At 40.4% G+C, this 20,012-nt stretch overlaps 1 protein-coding gene across 8 annotated transcripts in view; it reads left to right on the top strand.

Moving 5' to 3' along the window:
* ARNTL (aryl hydrocarbon receptor nuclear translocator like) overlaps positions 1 to 20,012 on the top strand; it is a 108,388-nt gene that overhangs the window by 58,440 nt on the left and 29,936 nt on the right. For 7 of the 8 annotated variants that reach the window (XM_039535237.1, XM_039535236.1, XM_039535239.1 and 4 more), the window contains 7 exons: positions 1,774 to 1,913; positions 2,749 to 2,896; positions 5,057 to 5,077; positions 11,893 to 11,931; positions 12,523 to 12,564; positions 16,000 to 16,157; positions 19,382 to 19,461. In XM_039535237.1, coding sequence (XP_039391171.1) covers positions 2,757 to 2,896; positions 5,057 to 5,077; positions 11,893 to 11,931; positions 12,523 to 12,564; positions 16,000 to 16,157; positions 19,382 to 19,461 — 480 coding nt within the window. In that variant the 5' untranslated portion in view covers positions 1,774 to 1,913; positions 2,749 to 2,756. The remainder of the gene's footprint in view (positions 1 to 1,773; positions 1,914 to 2,748; positions 2,897 to 5,056; positions 5,078 to 11,892; positions 11,932 to 12,522; positions 12,565 to 15,999; positions 16,158 to 19,381; positions 19,462 to 20,012) is intronic. The other variant, XM_039535238.1, reaches the window with a different exon arrangement.

Here is a 20,012-nt window from a genome sequence, read left to right as displayed (position 1 = left end):
ACTTTTTTTATTTTCTTCCATCAATCTGCCATACCGCCAGTTCAGTTTCTGTAATTTTTTCTCCTTTGTTCTTTAGCAATTGGCATTGTTACTGGATTATAAAAGATATGTTTGCCTGGCACGAAAATATGCTATTAAGATTTGACTGTCCATAGTATGAAACTCTGGAACAGTTTGAGTTGTCAGTGGATGCTTTTTGTCTAGAAGTGAGGAGAAACGATGTTAATGTGTTGTATGCTATTTGCCTAGTCTTAATTTTGAGGGCGGAGTTAGTGTTGTTTTGGTGTAAGAAGTTTTGAAAAGTTTAGGATGTTTGATAACTGACACAACTTCATTTATAAAGTTTGAGAATCTTACTGTTTTATCTGAGGGTGAAATGGAACTTTGCAAATTTAATCCCAGATGCTGCAGTCATAGGGGCCTTATTGCTGGATCAGAGCCTTATTTTGTAGACCACTCCCTAACCAGTACTCAGTATTTCTTTTCAGTATGGTTGTAATTTCTGTTCATCATGCCACTTTATTATAGTCTTTGCCTTTTTTAAAACAAGTCATGTAATTAAGAATATTATGGCAAGATTTTAGCATATGAAGATCAAAATATATCCCTGCATTATTTATTTGAGATTAAGGGCCCAAATCAGCCTTTCTGTATGTGGTGAGGGTGGAAGAAGGGCCAGCCAGGAATTAGAGGGCTCAGTTCATCATTGCACCTTGTGTAGCATTTACATGAGTGAACAGTTAGTGCAAAGTGCTACCATTCTGATTTGGTAGTGTGTTACACTCACTGTGCATTGGTGTGATAATTGCACCCGGTACAGGGTCCAAAGAGTTTCCTGTTAGTCATGCCATCAAAATGGTGCAGGACTTGTCCTCAACCAGCCTAGAGCAGGCATGGAACATACCTCTCCTAACCAGTAGCTATCCCAAAAGATGCCAGGGAAATTCCTATGGATGTTTGGAGGGCTCTGTGCTCTTACCCCAAGCTTCCTCATCCCTAACTAAGCATGACTCTAATAAAAGCCTTGCTCCCATTTATTTCCTATTTCTGCTTGGACCAGCAGTTCCTCCCCTCCATATCCAGTTGTTTGACAGCACAGAGCAGGTTTCCATTTAGAAATAACATGGTCAAATTCAGTATTTTATGTGGAGAAATTTCAGTGAGTTAATCATGTTTTCCTAGTATTAAAAAAATAGTTGGTTTTCCAGTTGGTTTAACAATTTCTGTGTTGAAGATACAAGTAAACAAATGGGAACATAGTGACACTAAGTAGAAACCAAGTGCTCTCAAATGCCCAACATAAAACTGATGTCTTTTCACTTATAGTGATCTCAGATGTTCTCATAACACTAGGCAAATTTCTGCCAAAAAATTGGTAGAAGTGTGTTTAAGTTGATATGTCCATTTGAAACCCATTTCTTTGGATTTATTTTTGATTGCTTGTCTCCTTTAGCTGTGCTCCTGCTTTTAATTCAGCCACTAATATCACCGTATCTATTCAAAGTATATTGTAAGCTGCTCTGTGCAGGAACATTATTTGTTGTGAGGTGCCAGGTACTCCTGTTGTGCTATATAATTAACAGAAATTTTGTGATTGATCAAGGAGAATTAAAATGTAGCTGTCTTGAGTAGCAATTTTTTGTTTTGTTTTGTTTTATTTCACACTAACACCTCCCAGGACATGTTTATCAAACTTAATTTTAAAAGGGGTTGGTTGGACAAACCAGACACATTTTAAAAGTGATATGGCTTTTTTGTTTTCTTCCCATTCAGGTTTTTGAAAGAGCTTGACTAACAAACTGCAGAGCATGAAAGAAGTTTTAAGGTGATTGCTGAGGCAGAATCAGCTAGCAGATTGAGTGCAGGCCTTTTCTTCTAGGTTGGAGCTAGGCTTCCAGAAAGTAAGTTCTAAGGTAAGAACTGTCCATTGTTATTTAGTTGCTGCTGATGTGTAGTTACTTTGGGTATCTAATATTTTATTACGTACAGTATTCTGGCAGTGTTCCTTGCAAAATATAATTAAGTGGGTTATTTGGTCTATAGTACTCTAAAACATTATTAAGGCTAATTGATTTCTTTTGCACCTCTGCTTAGTCTTTTTAAGCCATCTCAGAGTTTTTTGTTTGTTTTTGTTGGTTCTCTTTCCACTCCATTTTTTTTTACTACCTTACACCTTTATGTTTTTCCGTAGTCCCCTCTCTAGTACCTTTTATCCAGTTCACCCATCCTCCACCACATCTTCTGCCTTGTTTCTTTTTCCTCAGACAGCTGTTATGGTGCTTTGATCTGTTTTTTAAGCCTGCCCCCACTTCTAGGTATTCCACACTTATTACTTATGTGTTGTACTTAACAGATTACAGTTAACAATGTAGTGTAAGACAGCATTTTAAGAAATTGATCATGTTGTATTACTTAGTCTGCAGCACATCCTGGCAGCAGTATGAAACATTGCTTGACTTTAAATCATACAACTTTTAGAGAAAACAGTCTTAGTTATATACTATTAAATATTTATCATATGTGTTGTTGGACACTGTTTACTAAAATACATTTAATTTCTCTTCAAAATTTCATAAGTGTACTGGTTTTATAATGAACAACAATTATGTAAATTCATCTCTAGCAAATTCTCTTAACTTTGTTTTTTTGGGGGGGATTGCTTTGTTTAAAACAAAATTTGTAGTTTTTTTCTTTTTAAATAGAATGTAAAAGTAAGGGACCCACATGCTTCTTTTTTGGTAATTCCAGACGATCCAATGGCTGACCAAAGGATGGACATTTCCTCTACAATTAGTGATTTTATGTCACCAGGACCCACCGACCTAATCTCTAGTTCCCTTAGCACTTCAGGAATGGATTGCAATAGGAAAAGGAAAGGAAGTTCTACTGATTATCAGTAAGTATGATTTCTATTAATTTTAACTCAGTTGAGAGGAGTACTTATCTTTTCTACCCTATTGCAGTTTTGCTATGAAGAAGTAATGTGTTTTGGCATAATTTCTTGAACACATTTGATAACCTGTGTTTATATGAATATTAGAACTTGTTTAAATAAAAGCTTTATCCCAACAGAAAGGGGAAATTCCTGGCTTTATAATAAAATAAAGTTTCCATTTCTAGTGCTCATGTGTTGAGGGATATCAGAACTTGAACCTGTAACTTTTCCAAAGTAGAATATTGTCCTTCCAAGACCACAGACCAATGTAATTTTAATGGCAACATTTGCAGAGCAATTCTATATATTGGGCTGAAGTTCCTAGGAAAAGGCAAACATTTTTCTAGTAGTTTGTTTTATTTTTTCATAAACCATTTGAAAACTGCTCAGAGATTTGGAAAGTTAGAAGTCATGCGGGTGCAGATGGATTGGGCAAAGTGCTTGACTGGTTATCCAATGACTCCATACTTTGACATGACCATCACCACTGCATGTTTGGGATGTTTATGCCCGGAGTGTATATGTATGTGATACACAGAAATAGCAACACATTTGCTTTCTTTTAAGTTTTGCCTTTAGAAATACTCACTCTTTTTCTTTCTAGCCTTGTTTAAAGCAAGGTATATCAAACAGCAACATTACGTATAGACTTTTTTTTTAGATAACTTTAGATAGCAGTTTCTAAACTGTGTTTTTTCTCTCCATCTGGGGCCTCTACAGTTGGATTCGTGGTACTAAGTACATCTGGCTTTACAGGCAGAAAAACATGAGAAATAGTATTTCAACTTCATAATGTTACAAATCTTAAGTAAGGTCATGCAGTAAATCAATGTCAGAGCTGAGAGTAGACCTCATATGTCCTGTTACCTGGTTCTTTGCCCTAACCAGTCTTCTATGATTTGCTGTAATGCCCAGGTGAAACAAGGCTAAGCCAAGCAGTTGATCCAGTAGGAATTTGATCAGGACACAACGCTTTGTTTTTAATGAAAGATTCTATTATGTTCCTTTTTTTTTTTAAACTAATTTTGTCAATATTGTAGGAATACTTACAGTAGATATATGAAGCTGGGAAACTTAATGAATGGAAATAATTTAAACCATAAGGATGTAGTATGCCTAACTAGTAGGAGGAAATGGAAAGTAGGAAATTTTTAGGAAAGTGAAGATTTTAGTCATTTCTGATGAATTTCAGAATAGATAATCCATATTCTGCAGCAAGCACCTCAAGACCAACCCAAAGGCTTTAAATCACTGTGTAAAAGAGTAAAAATCAGAATAACTTACAGCAAGCTCTTATCAATTATTTAACACAATTATTTCCATTTGGAGTATAGCCCGTTTTCACGAGTCTGTACAAATTCTGTCATCCTACGTCCCGAGTCTGATGTTGGAATGTTCCATTTTCTCTGGACAATTTTTAAATCCATATTGAGCATGTCAGTTATGAAGTAAATTAAGATTCTTTGAGAAGGATCCATGAGGACAGTTTCTACTTTAGGGAAATCCAAATTCAAAATTCTAGTAGTCTTTGGAGACTCTGGACATATGTACTGTATACATTTTCACCTGCAATATTCATTTGGACAGCCTTTTTGGAATAAGATCACTGTTCTAATTTAAATTAATCTTAGCAGATTTAGCTGGAGCATTCTTTATTTTATTAACTTCTGCTACCTCAAGAAAGCATTTTTCCATATTTATCTTTCTGAATGGGTAGCACTGCTGAATTCCTTCTTTCCTCCAGAAAGAAAAGTCTGCTCTTGGATATGTCCTCACATTAATCTCAAGGGTAGTATTTGTACTTAAGAGTTAAATAAGTGATAAAACACACTGGTTCCTTAAAGCCTAAATTTAATAATCTTTCACAGTTCTCTTCTCCTGACCATAAGACACACCATAACCAGAAGGGAGTTGCTCCCTTTGGAAGTAGGTTATAAACAATTTTGTCACTTTAGATTATGAAAATTATTTGCTTTTCCAGACTACAGAATTGCATGTCAGTGTTTATGAATGTGGAAAAACTGGAAATTAAAACAAACAATAGCAATTAGCAGAGTGTAGTCTAGTAAGCACTAACGCTCTTTGTACATTGAGTAATAATTTTTTCTTTTATCTTTCCAGACTTGATGGATTTTCTTTTGAGTAAGTATAGACAATAATCTATCTCTCGTCCCCTCCCCCACAGAATATCTGTAACAAAGTTTTTATTTCTAATTGAGACTCTGATGACCTCAACAAACTACTCAAGTTCTGCTCTTTTTTGATGGTACTGGAATGTCTTCTGATGTACAGTTTGGAGTACGCTACTCCTCATGCTATAAATATGCTTATTAGATGAGCATTGATTGGTGAGGTGGTGCTTCAACTATCTCCCTTGCTGGCAACGGGGGAGTGTTAGAGACCCAGGTTGTACTCACTGAAACTGAGGACCCGAACCCCTGGATTCTTACACTTTGGCATGCTCCCCTCCAGGGCGCCACTGGGCCTGGTTTGTTGGGATGATCCCAGTAAAAATTTTCCACTAGCTCAGGGGCATGGATGTGGGTCACGGGCTCCCAGGATCATCCCTTGGGATGGTAACCTTTCCAGACTATGAAGTATTGGAGGCAACTTTGCTACAGACAGGAGGCAAGGATGTTGTGCGCAATATATTCTTCGTGCCTCTGAATCTTGACTGATGGGTTGTTGAGACTGATCCAGGAAGGGATTCTCTATGCAGGGCTTGAGAATTGATGCCTGGGACACTTGGTGGATGAAGAGGGACTGGGGAAGTTGCAGCTTATATGCAACTCTGCTGCCCCCATTTGCAGGTTTGGATAGGACTGAGGAACTAATCGTCTAACTTTTGAGAAGGCCTGATCATTCTGATGTGATTTGCAATGAGCCAGACCTTCTGGCTCACAACAAACACCAAACATTCTTGGTGTTACCAGCCCACAAACAGCTTGTAGGCTTTTTTAGCCTCAGCCAGGTGACTGCGTAGTTCATCTTGGATATGGTGAATTCACTAGACCCAGTCGATGGCCACCAGCTTTGGGAAGTCTGTGGGTAACACAGGGTGGAAATGGGGATGATATCCATAATTTGAAAAGAAGGGGCTCTGCCTAGTGGAAACATGATCAGCACCATTGTAGGAGAACTTGATGTATAATAATGGGGAAACCCAGTTGTCCCAATGGAAGTTAATAAAGCACACAAGTATTGTTCCAATACTTGACTTTACCCTCTCCAACTGCCCATAGGTCTGGGAGTGATATGCAGTGGGGGTGGATGCATGAACATCTATTAGGTGGATTATCTCCTGTCAGAAGCAAGACACAAATTTTGGCTCTCGGTCAGGGATGATTTGGTCAGGGAGCAAATGACGTGTGTCACCAGCAGCTGGGCTATTGTTTTGGCCAAAGGCTGACAGTCACAGGAAATGAAATGGGCCATTTTAGTTAGTCAGCCTACAATTATAGGAACTATGGTGTGGCCCTCAGAATGGATTGTTGCACTTTGGCCATTCCTTTCCTAGGTGGAGCCTTCCAGAAGGGTCTTCTTGAGCAACTGTCTGAAGGAGGATTATCAGGTCTAGGTGGGTCATGGTGTTAACAAAGTTACAGGGCTTCAGGAGATGGGGTGGTTCTGAGTTGGGCTCCTCGTTTCCTTGGTAATATTCCCCTTTACTTAAGAAGGTGTCTGCTTTCCCATTACTGGTTCCTGGACGGTATGAAATGGTGACTTTAAATCAGGAGAAGAATAGTGCTCACTGGAGCTGTCTTTGGCTCAGGTTCCAAATGTTTTTCTGGTTGGGGAATACCTGTACTGGATGTCAAGCCTCTCCAGATAGTGTCGCTACTTTTTGAAAATAGATTTAATGATGAGAAGTTCTGTGTCCAGTATTTTGTAGTTCTGAAATCCAGCAGGTGTAAGCTTGCATCAATAATGTGCACATGGATTGTGACAAAGTGGGAATGTTCTTAATGTTTCCTCTGACTACTGTAGGGGTGCCTCCGTTTCCCTTATGCATTTCTTAGGTATCTAGGTGGGGGGATCAGGGTGTATAATTGTTGCAGAGCCCAAGAAGGCCCCTGTGATACTGTCTGGACAGAGAATGGCTGGCACTCTATCTCCTGGCAACTAATGGCCTGGGTCCCTACTCTGCAAAGATGCCAACTGAAGGTGTTGAAGAACAAAGAGATCAGGTGTCCTCCTGGCCTGGAAAAGAGACAAAGGCCAGAGAGGAGGGGCTGGAGAGTGTCAGTTTGGGGCTGGCTGGGGACGTGGAGTGAGTGCAGATGTGGGTGTCTGGCTTACTGCCCCCCAAAATGGACCCAGCTGAGGGGTCCTGTTCTCTGTACATACAAGCTCTGTTTTAGACCGGGTTCCTGTCATCTAATAAACCTCAGTTTTACTGGCTGGCTAAGAGTCACGTCTGACTGCGAAGTTGGGGTGCAGGACCTTCTGGCTTCCCCAGGACTCTGCCAGGGCGGACTCACTGTGGGAAACACAAGGAGGGGCAAGGGATGCTGAATGCTCCAAGGTCAGACCCAGGAAGGTGAAGCTGTGTGAGCTTCTTGCCCTGGAGACAGTCTGCTCACAGAGAGGAGACTTCACCAGAGTCCTGACTGGCTTCATAGGGAGCAGCTCCAGAGCATCGCCTGGGGACTCTGTGACATGGGTGTAGTACTGATTGGGTGCTGTCCTGTCCCAGAGTTATACTAGAAGCATCTGTTTCTACCATGAACTGCTGATTGGGGCCTGGATGTCCTAAAATGGAGGCGGTTGTGAAGGTGATCTTGAGCTGATCCAATGCTCGTTGTGCTTCAGATGACCAAATGGACTTGTGGGAAGGGAAGTCAGGGAGCCATTTGCCCTGAAAAGTTGTAAATGAATCTCTGATAAAATTTTGCTAATCCCGGAAAGTGTTGCAGCTTCCAGAAAGTCTGGGTGCTGCCTAGATGTGGATTGCTTCAACTTTCTGAGGGTCCATTCAAATTACCTGAGGGAGGAAATTATATACCCCACAAACTCAGAGGATGGCTGGTCAAACGTACATTTGTGGAGCTTGACATACACTCCGTGCTTCTTTCCAGGATGAACTGGATGTGTTCAGTGTGTTGCTCAGGATTCTCAGAAAATATCAGTGTATCATAAAAGTAGATAATTACAAACTGGTCCAGACTGTCCCAGAACATGTCATTTGCAAAGTGTTGGAAAGTGGCAGGAGCATTGGTTAACCCAAATGGCATGACCAGATACGCCAAGTGCCAGAGTGTTCGAAATGCGGTCTTCCATTTGTCCCCTGATCGAATCTACACTGGTTATACACCTTGTGAAGGTCAAATTATACACCCCTAAAGCCCAGGGATCTTCCTGGGAGCCTGGACAACGGGAGGGACCTGTTGATTAGTTTTGACAAGATCCAGTGTGCTCTTGGGCTGAAGAGGGATGTGCAAGGCAATGGATGTGCAAGGCAATGTGCAACATTGATGACACTCTCTGAGGCCCCAGAGTAAATCAGAGACTATTGGATGAGGATGGCGATGACCAGATCTGAGACAGATCCACATCCTTGGAACTTGGAAATGCAAGGAAACAAAGAAGTGGGACTGCTAAACACTGAGGATGGGGTGGAAATTAAAAATAATCTGAGCATGGCCCAACACCTGAATGAATGCTTTATCTCAGTGTTAATAAGGGTAATGAGGCGCTTAAGGATAGTGGCAGGGTGGCTAATGGAAATAAGGATATAGATGTAAAAATTACAACATCTGAGGTGGAAATCAAACTCAAACAGTTTAATGGGAACAAATTGGGGGGCCCTGGATAATTTCCATCCAAGAATATTAATGGAACTGGCGCATGAAATTGCAAGCCCAATAGCAAGGATTTTTAATGAATCCATTAACTCAGGTCATACCCTATGAATGGAAAACTGCTAATATAGTACCTATTTTTAAGAAAGGGGAAAAAAGTGATCTGGGAAACTACTGGCCTATTTGTTTGACCGCAACTGTATAGAAGGTCTTGGAACAAATTTTGAAAGAAAAAGTACTTAAGGACATAGAGGTAAATGGTAATTGGTATAAAGTACAACATGGTTTTATGAAATGTAGATCATGCCAGACCAACCTGATCTCTTTCTTTGAGAAGATAACTGATTTTTTCGACAAAGGAAAATTGCCGTAGATCTAATCTACTTGGATGTCAGTAAGGCATTTGATACAGTTCTGCATGGGAAATTATTAGTTAAATTGGAGAAGATGGGGATTAATATGAGAACTGAAAGGTGGATAAGGAACTGGTCAAAGGGGTAACTACAATGGATCATACCAAAAAGTGAATTGTCAGGCTGGAAGGAGGTTACTAGTGGAGTTCCTCAGGGATCAGTCTTGGGACCAGTCTTATTTAACATTTTCATTCATAACCTTGACACAAAAAGTGGGAGTGTTCTAATAAAATTTGCAGATAATACAAAGTTGGGAGGAGGAGGACCAAAGTCTCATATAAGAAGATCTGGAAGACCTGGAAAACTGGAATAATAGAAATGGGATGAAATTTAATAGTGCAAAGTGCAAGGTCATACACTTAGGGACTAACAATGAGAATTTTGCTATAAGCTGGGGATGTATCAGCTGGAAGTGCCAGGAGGCGAAAGACCTGGGTTTATTGGTTGATCACAGGATGACTGTGAGCCACCAATGTGATGCAGCCATGAAAAAGGCTAATGCGATGCTAGGATGCATCAGGCGAGGTATTTCCAGTAGAGCTCAGGAAGTGTTAGACAAGGCACTGGTGAGATTTCATCTGGAATACTGTGTGCAGTTCTGATCTCCCATGTTTAAGAAAGATTAATTCAAACTGGAACAGATGCAGAGAAGGGCTACTAGGACTTTCAGCACAGGCCAGCTTGTCCTTCACCTCTTCACTCAAGCCCCAGATGTAACTGGGCCACCTCATTCCATTCCACATCTGTCTCCAGTCATCAAAAGCGAGCAGGATATTGGATGGTGGATCCCTACCCTTGCCAAAATTTCTGTAGTGCTGCGTCCCAGGTACAGACTTAATTAGAATTAAATTAAATTAATAGAAACTGCTTGCAAAAAAAGCACCCCAGTTGGTCAGAACTGGGTTGCTCTGCTCCAAGAAGGGCAAAGCCCAGTCCAGCGCTTCTCCTGTCTCACCACCAGTTCCACTTTTGCCTGATCCATTGAATTTGTGCAAGGATAAAGTAAGAAAAGCAAATGGCACTGATTCAAAAATCCCCTCAATTTCTGGGATTTGCCATCAAAGTGATCCTCCCAGTAGGGGGACTGCAGGACCCTGCTTGGATGAGAGAGGCCCTCTCTGAGAGCAAGCAAGTAGTTCTTCGAGGGACCACACTTCTTCTGCAGGCTAAGCCACTTGGGTATGCAATGCCAGATTGTCAGTCTGGAGCAGGTTAACTTGTTCCTGTGGGTCTAATGCCACAGAGGGACCGATGCCCATCTCCTCCATTCCGGTACTGCGAGGAGCGGGGACCCAAACTAACTAGTGGTCAGAGCAGGCATCAGGAGGCAAGCCAAGTGTCAGAGCCAGATTCAGAGTCAGAAGTTAGTAGCAAGAAGATGAGATGGGGTCAGAGCTGGAACTGATAGCCAATTGTTAGAAAAGGAGTGTAGGGACAGCAGCCAGAAAGAAGACAAGGATCAGGCATGGAGCAAGGCAGGAACAGAGGGTAAGTGCAGGAACAGAACTGGAGCAGAGCAGGAACTGGGAATGGGTTGGATGCAGATCTCAGGGGAGGGGTGAGAGCGGGATCTGACCCGGTAGCAGCATACATTCTGTTTGGTTGCTTGGACAGCCCACCCTGGTCACTTCCGGGCTTACGTAATGGGCATGAGCCAATTGGGCGTTCTGATAGGACTTCCTATGGGGGTCTGACCTTCCAGGATTTGTGAGGTGGTGTTTCATCTGTCTCTCTTTGTGGAAATGAGGGAGTGAGTGTCAGACCTCAGGGTCCCCACCATCCCAGGTTCTAGACCCGCTGAAACTGAGAACCTGCACCCTCAGATCTTTAAAGGTAGAACCCTATGTTAGAATCCACTGGTAGGAGCTCCCTAGCATCAATGTATTGAAGTCCTCTATGAATATTAGCTCACAGATGAATTTCAAAGCGAACCCTATTTTGAGAGGTACTTCCAGATTCCCACTGGAACTGATATAGTAAAGAATTTAAAATGAATTGTGGTGCTCTGAAATAAGAGATCAAGAACAAATCTTTAAATGAATGGGGTTGGGGGAAGGAGTATAAAGAGAAATTTTTCTCTTTCATTGATCTGCACCTGCAGACTCCATGCAAGAATGTGAACACCAAGAGTCAAAAAGGAATCTAAAACAGAATGAGAAGTCTAAATAACTTAGTTATGTTCAGTGTAGAAGTGACCTGAAGTAAAGATTAGACCGAACATGAAGAACTGTTGACTGTTAGCTGAAGACTTTGAAGTTTGAAGATGTGGAACGTAGAGTGACTATTTTTAGAATCCATAATGAATCTGCTACTGTGAATCTTTTGTTTCTGTTTTGCCAATGCAAGTTGACGGTTAATGGATTAAAAGTATTTCTGCTTAGAAGAAAAACTTAAAAGTACGTATCAGTAGATTAAAGGAAATTTTAATAACACTGATGCCTTCTCTGAATTGAAGCCTGTTTTACTGCCTGGTACAATTACTTGAACATCTTGGTTTATTCCATTGATGTGGTCCCCTCATACTATTTCACAGAAACATTTTTATGTTCTCTTTGAATAAATTGATGCATTATTTTTGTACGAAAGGGTTTAAAGACAAAAGAAACATTTCATTATGACTTTTTGCAATAACTGTGGCTGACTTTCCTTTAAGAAGCATGAATAAATGCTTATTTCATAAACAAGTTGACATTCGCTAATTTCACTGTATTTCTGACATGCTGTTTTGTTTTTATTTTTGTAGAGAAGGTATGGATACAGATAAAGATGACCAACACGGAAGGTACTGTTACACTATTACTAAAATGTGCATTCCAAGAGATTTAATTAGAGTCCAGATCCTTATGGGTGAACTCTTTCATTTGTCAAGTATCAGAGGGGTAGCCGTATTAGTCTGGTTCTGTAGAAGCAGCAAAGAATCCTGTGGCACCTTATAGACTAACAGACGTTTTGCAGCATGAGCTTTCGTGGGTGAATACCCATTTCTCCGAAGAAGTGGGTATTCACCCACGAAAGCTCATGCTGCAAAACGTCTGTTAGTCTATAAGGTGCCACAGGATTCTTTGCTGCTTCTTTCATTTGTGTGGCATATCACTGAAGTCACAGGGATTGGGCTCCATGTGGGTCTGAGAATTTGCAGGATCAGGGCCTAATGTTAAAGCTAGAATATAAAGTAACATGAAACTTGCCGTGAAAACCTTCTGTAAATAAAAATCCTTTCTAAACTCAGTTTAACTCAGTATGACCCCCAAAAATATTGTTGTAACTAAAGACCAACAGCTACTTAGTGTATACAAAAGGAATTATTAGAAAATTATGTAGAAAATAATGGCAATAAATCTGTGATTTTGTAATTTAACTTCCTCCTCCTCAGGTTGGAATATACGGACCAACAAGGCAGAATAAAAAATGCAAGGTAAACTATTTTATTTCTTAACTAACTTTCTGAAAAAAGATGATATTCTAGTTTTCCTGTCCTCGTGCACCAAAGTAAAAGCTTATGTTTGGTTTTTTTTCTGTTTGGCTTTTCCATCTGTTTTAAGTTTTAAAGTTTTAAAGATTTGTTCTTTTATGAACTGCATGCAATTTTATTAAAATACTAATATGGTATATTTTTATTGGAAATATGTAGTTAAAAAGCAATTCCCCTTAACATTAAATAGAAATAGCATGGCTAACTCCCTTTACACTGAACCAAAAGCATTGCATGCTATAAGTGTTATAGCATTACCAGGCTGTAAAGTGCTACAGTACATAAGAACATAACATAAGAACATAAGAAAGGCTGTACCGGGTCAGACCAAAGGTCCATCTAGCCCAGTATCTGTCTACCGACAGTGGCCAATGCCAGGTGCCCCTGAGGGAGTGAACCTAACAGGCAATGATCAAGTGATCTCTCTCCTGCCATCCATCTCCATCCTCTGACGAACAGAGGCTAGGGACACCATTCTTACCCATCCTGGCTAGTAGCCATTTATGGACTTAGCCACCATGAATTTATCCAGCCCCCTTTTAAACATTGTTATAGTCCTAGCCTTCACAACCTCCTCAGGTAAGGAGTTCCACAAGTTGACTGTGCGCTGCGTGAAGAAGAACTTCCTTTTATTTGTTTTAAACCTGCTGCCTATTAATTTCATTTGGTGACCCCTAGTTCTTGTATTATGGGAATAAGTAAATAACTTTTCCTTATCCACTGTCTCAACATCACTCATGATTTTATATACCTCTATCATGTCCCCCCTTAGTCTTCTCTTTTCCAAACTGAAGAGTCCTAGCCTCTTTAATCTTTCCTCATATGGGACCCTCTCTAAACCCCTAATCATTTTAGTTGCTCTTTTCTGAACCTTTTCTAGTGCTAGAATATCTTTTTTGAGGTGAGGAGACCACATCTGTACACAGTATTCGAGATGTGGGCGTACCATGGATTTATATAAGGGCAATAATATATTCTCAGTCTTATTCTCTATCCCCTTTTTAATGATTCCTAACATCCTGTTTGCTTTTTTGACCGCCTCTGCACACTGCGTGGACATCTTTAGAGAACTATCCACGATGACGCCAAGATCTTTTTCCTGACTCGTTGTAGCTAAATTAGCCCCCATCATGTTGTATGTATAGTTGGGGTTATTTTTTCCAATGTGCATTACTTTACATTTAGTAAAGTGTTGCCCAATCACTTAGTTTTGTGAGATCTTTTTGAAGTTCTTCACAATCTGCTTTGGTCTTAACTATCTTGAGTAGTTTAGTATCATCTGCAAACTTTGCCACCTCACTGTTTACCCCTTTCTCCAGATCATTTATGAATAAATTGAATAGGATTGGTCCCAGGACTGACCCTTGGGGAACACCACTAGTTACCCCTCTCCATTCTGAGAATTTACCATTAATTCCTACCCTTTGTTCCCTGTCCTTTAACCAGTTCTCAATCCATGAAAGGACCTTTCCTTTTATCCCATGACAGCTTAATTTACGTAAGAGCCTTTGGTGAGGGACCTTGTCAAAGGCTTTCTAGAAATCTAAGTACACTATGTCCACCGGATCCCCCTTGTCCACATGTTTGTTGACCCCTTCAAAGAACTCTAATAGATTAGTAAGACACGATTTCCCTTTACAGAAACCATGTTGACTATTGCTCAAGAGTTTATGTTTTTCTATGTGTCTGACAATTTTATTCTTTACTATTGTTTCAACTAATTTGCCCGGTACCGACGTTAGACTTACCGGTCTGTAATTGCCGGGATCACCCCTAGAGCCCTTTTTAAATATTGGCGTTACATTAGCTAACTTCCAGTCATGTAGCACAATTGGAGGATTGGGCCTAGACAAATTGGAGGATTGGGCCAAAAGAAATCTGATGAGGTTCAACAAGGACAAGTGCAGAGTCCTGCACTTATGAAAGAAGAATCCCATGCACTGCTACAGGCTGGGGACTGGCTAAGCAGCAGTTCTGCAGAAAAGGACCTGGGGATTACAGTGGACGAGAAGCTGGATATGAGTCAGCAGTGTGCCCTTGTTGCCGAGAAGGCCAATGGCATATTGGGCTGTATTAGTAGGAGCGTTGCCAGCAGATCGAGGAAAGTAATTATTCCCCTCTATTTGACACTGGTGAGGCCCACCTGGAGTATTATGTCCAGTTTTGGTCCCCCCACTATGGAAGGGATGTGGACAAATTGGAGAGAGTCCAGCGGAGGGGAAAATGATTAGGGGGCTGGGGCACATGACTTACGAGGAGAAGCTGAGGTAACTGAGGTTATTTAGTCTGAAGAAGAGAAAAGTGAGGGGGGATTTGATAGCAGCCTTCAACTACCCGAAGTGGGGTTCCAAAAAGGATGGAGCTAGGCTGTTCTCAGTGGTGGCAGATGACAGAACAAGAAGCAATGGTCTCAAGTTGCAGTGGGGGAGGTCTAGATTGACTATTAGGAAATGCTATTTCACTAGGAGGGTGGTGAATCACTGGAATGGGTTACCTAGGGAGGTGGTGGAATCTCCATCCTTAGAGGTTTTTAAGGCCCAGCTTGAGAGAGCCTTGGCTGGGATGATTTAGTTGGTGTTGGTCCTGCTTTGAGCAGGGGATTGAACTAGATGACCTCCTGAGGTCTCTTCCAACCCTAATATTCTATGATTCTATGATTCTATGTAATATATACAGAACAAACAAAAAGTCCACTTTGAATTTGAACATGCAATGTCAAAATGATGATATGGTACTCCTCACAGTTTTTCTAACCAATAGGAAAAGCCCAGTTTAGACCTGTTTTCCAAAATATTCTTAACAGTAATTTATAGGATGAAATAGGAAACTTATTTACATAAAGAACATGCTTCAGTAAAGAATTTGAATATTATAGTGAATTATAATATTTACACTTTTTAATGCTATTTTTTGACGTAAATTATCTCATCCAGTTCTGTACACACTGGTACTTAATGCATCTATGATCTTGAGCTTGATTTTTACATAATTCCTGTAGTACCTCAGTAGACGTGCTCAGATACCAAGGTAGCAGTATAATAACCTGAAGATAGATAGATAGATAGAACCTGCTTATCAGATAATTTCAGTATTTATTGTAAATAAGGTAGCATTCAGTGCTGCCTGTGATATGAGTATCTGATGCTAAATTAGGGCCTCATCCTACCATCTTTACTCCCATGAATAACCCTTATTCACACAAGTAATTAACTTTTAATATTCACTTCAGTGGGACTACTTTTGTGTGTGTGGCCTTATGAATAAGGGGTGCAGGCTGGGCCTTGTAGTCTACTACTTTAAAATCAGTTGTTTTTTATTTTTTCTGACCATTTGAAACTTCATTATGCTATTCAATCTTAATTTTTTGTTATTGCTTAGAGAGGCTCATAGCCAGATTGAAAAAAGACGTCGAGATAAAATGAACAGTTTTATTGATGAATTGGCATCTTTGGTACCAACGTGCAATGCTATGTCCCGAAAGCTAGATAAACTTACTGTACTGAGAATGGCTGTTCAGCATATGAAAACATTACGAGGTGAGTTAAAAAAATTCTTATCTTTGTTCTTCATTGAGCTATGAGGTGTGTTCTGGTCTAGAGCCTATGAACTGAGAGCATGGTTCATATGTGTTAGCATGGACAACAATGTACCTTCTTCAGAATCCCTTATTTATATTGGATTACTCATGCTCTTGTCAGACATAATCTCTGCGAAGGATGATAGAGTAGTAGAATCCTGGCACAAATTGACTCTGCTTTGACACCAAAAGCAGTCTGAAATTGGCTTACTAATTAAGGCAATGTAAGATTGCAGCTAAACAATGTGGAAGACAGGCAACATAAAGGCAGGTTTTCTACAGGAAAGGTAACTCACCCATGTGCATAATGCATAGTGTAGGGAGGAAAAATCCACCCTCAAAACCCAGGATCAGTGTACAGAAGAGTATCATCTATAATGATGCTTCTTAAAATCGGGCCACCGCTTGTGCAGGGAAAGCCCCTGGTGGTCTGGGCCAGTTTGTTTACCTGCTGCGTCTGCAGGTTCGGCCGATCGCGGCTCCCACTGGCCGCGGTTCTCCGCTCCAGGCCAATGGGGGCTGCAGGAAGTGGCGCGGGCTGAGGGATGTGCTGGCCGCCCTTCCCACAGCCCCCATTGGCCTGGAGCGGCGAACCGCGGCCAGTGGGAGCCGCGATCGGCCGAATCTGCAGACGCAGCAGGTAAACAAACTGGCCCGGACCACCAGGGGCTTTCCCTGCACAAGCGGTGGCCCGATTTTGAGAAGCACTGATCTATAAGATGGTTTACTGCCATTTCCTGCTCTTTCATATCACAGAAATGGGCTACTAGGGTCTCTGGATCCATTTAATCATTGATCCAGTAGATCCTCACTCAGAGACCCCTCTGTGACACATAGGCTGGGCCCTCCAGGGCTTAATATGTTGCTGAAGCTCTTATGCCAGCTTTCTGCACCTGGGTGAATTTCAGCTGTAGTGTATATTTTATTATATATATTTAACCAGAAAAAACAGGACTACAAAATGCTACAAGTATAAAATATTACAGATAAGGTTTCTGTAGGAGCATTACCTTTTGAATTTTGAGATTTGTGTGGTTAACTTTTTAACTATAGTTTTATCAAAACAAGTATTTAACATTTAACATCTCTGTTTTGTTAAAACAAAACAAAACAAAATCTGAAAAACAAACACCAAAGACCAGGAGAGAGGGAGAAGAAAAAATAAATGCTAAAGTTCTGCAAAATGGAAACCGTATACAACTAATGAACTTTTCAGTGGAAGAGATTCCCCAAACCACCCCAATGTAACTATCAATGCTAATGTATTTACTGAACAATATGGTCATGTAAAGTACTACAAATAATGACTCACTAGAAATTTAGCACTATATGCACAAAAACAATTTATAGATGATTTTTTTATTTTGAAAAACTAATTTGAAGACAGTTCCTCAGAGATGTTTATCTACATGATTAATTGTTTGAGTTATCCGTGCACAAGATCTAGATAATTTTTAATCAGGAAAGTACATATTAATTCAGTGCTGTGCTAACTCAGACAGCTGACCAGCTCTTTTGGCCAAACTTTCAAAGAAATAGTAATTTAGTTGAGATTGTATGGATATCTTTAACCCAAAAGAACAATTTTGGAGATAATTAATGGCAGCTCAAAACAAGGTTACATAGAGACTTTCATAACAGAACCCTAACTATAGCATTCTCTGTCTATTTTTATTAATTTTTATTAATTTACAAGATTGGCCTGCTTTTCTCTGAGGATGGGGAGGATGGCACTTAAGTATTGTATATAAACAGTTAGTATGGGTTTTACTGCAGAGATGTTACAGAATGAAACTAAGTTAATGAAAAGATATATAGAGAGATAGCTATTTAAGACAGCTATTTAGAGTGTGTATATATATATATAGAGAGAGAGAGAGAGAGAGAACGAACCATTACTATGCAGGTTACTTTCATTATTGTCAGGAGTTGAGGTGGGAAGGTGGCTCAGGGGAGGACCAGGAGGCATTGTTTTTTTTTTTCTGTCTTGTGAATTATCAAGCATTACATCTTAGATTACATTTGTTGTCTCTCACCCTGTTAAAGAACCTAACTTCCTGTGCTACTTTTAATTGGTAAGGCTATAATCTTCCATCAGCAATCTCATTACCAGTTAACTCAATTTATTGCTTTTCAAAGGACATAACGTCAGAAGAATTACTCTAGAATTGGTACAACCTGGGTGGCATGACAGCGCTGGAAGCTGCCTCACCTGTAGAAGTGAATGGTAGTTTCATTCTCAGTTCTTATGCAAATTCTTGGCCTCTGCTGAAACATGAACAGTAAGAATTGGATTGAGATCACCAATTCATTTCACATAGGCCACTGAATAGCCATCAGATAATAATGACTTTCAGCCACTGTTGACTAGAGTTTACATGCAAGAAATTATTTAAAGATGGAAAACATCAGTCCCTTTAATAATGTCTCAGGTTTTGTTCTGTTGTGGAGAGCACACTTGGACAGGGCACAGCACAACATTTGGAAAACATGTTTGCCTGAAGACGAATATTCTTATTCCTTAAAGCAGTGGATCTCAAACTGTGGATCGGGACCCCAAAGTGGGTTGCGTCCCCATTTTAATGGGGTCGCCAGGGCTGACTTAGACTTGCTGGGACCTGCGGCCAAAGCCCGAGCCCCATTACCCATGGCCGAAGCTGAAGCCCAAGCCCAACTGCCTGGGGCCAAAGCCCAGTGGCTTCAGCCCTGGGCAGCGGGGCTCAGGTTACGGCCCCCTTCCTGGAGCTGAAGCCCTTGGGTTTCAGCTTTGCCCCTTTCCCCCACCTCTCTCCCCCCCGGCCCTCCCAACTGGGGCAGCCAGGCTCGGGCAAGCTCAGTCCCCACTCCTGGGGTTGTGTAGTAATTTTTGTTGTCAGAAGGGGGTCGCGGTGCACTGAAGTTTGAGATACCCTGCCCTAAAGGGTTATTAATGTTTGGAATTACTGCCTGTTCTTGTCTTCAGTGTGTATTTCCCAGCCAGTGTTTGTTCTTTCCTGAGTTGTCTTCAGCTGGGTTCCACTTGTGCAAAAGATACTTGCAATTAGAACACAGCTGGAAAAAAACATTAGGGAGCATCAAAAGGCATGGAAGAAAAACTGTAAACAAGAGTATATTATATATAATAAATGGATGTATATTAAGTTTATTTACATGGGGTAGTCACTCTTTTCTTTTTTCTTTAAGGTGCCACAAACCCATATACAGAAGCAAACTACAAACCTGCTTTTCTGTCAGATGATGAATTAAAACATCTTATTCTCAGGGTATGTTTCAACTTAAAAATGCTAGATTTAAAACTTTGGTTGTAAAAAATTTACGAATTTAATTCTCATGAAGGGAAAGACCCCAATAATTATGTCTTTAGCCAGACCCATGGTGCAACTTGAGACAGATAGTCTTGATTTTCAAAGATGATGAACTCCTTCAACTCCACTTTGAAGTCAGTGGAACTTGAGAGGATGCTCAACACCTGAAAATCAAGCCATGGGTACCAAGCTGGGCACCTAAAAATCGAGGGACCAAAAAATAAGTGGCCAGTTCAAAAAATTTTCACATAAAAGCATTTTGACATAAAAGCACTTTACCATCTAGTCATTAGGATTTTCAGTTGTTGGGTTAATTAAGTTAGAAGTAAATAAATGAACACCATTGTTTTCAGGTCTTTTCTTATTGGCTCATGGCCCTGATCATTTGGTACAATTTTCAGTGTATAATCAGTTGATGCATAAAAGTCATAACTAAGATTGGTGAGGAAACAACATAATAAGTGTATTTAAACTGATTGTAAAAATAAAATCTATATACTTTTATCAGC

This window comes from Mauremys reevesii, linkage group 4 (genome assembly GCF_016161935.1).
Source record: "Mauremys reevesii isolate NIE-2019 linkage group 4, ASM1616193v1, whole genome shotgun sequence".
Lineage (NCBI taxonomy): Eukaryota > Metazoa > Chordata > Testudines > Geoemydidae > Mauremys > Mauremys reevesii.
Note: the sequence above shows the minus strand (reverse complement) of the source record. Positions and strands in the feature narration are given on the sequence as shown.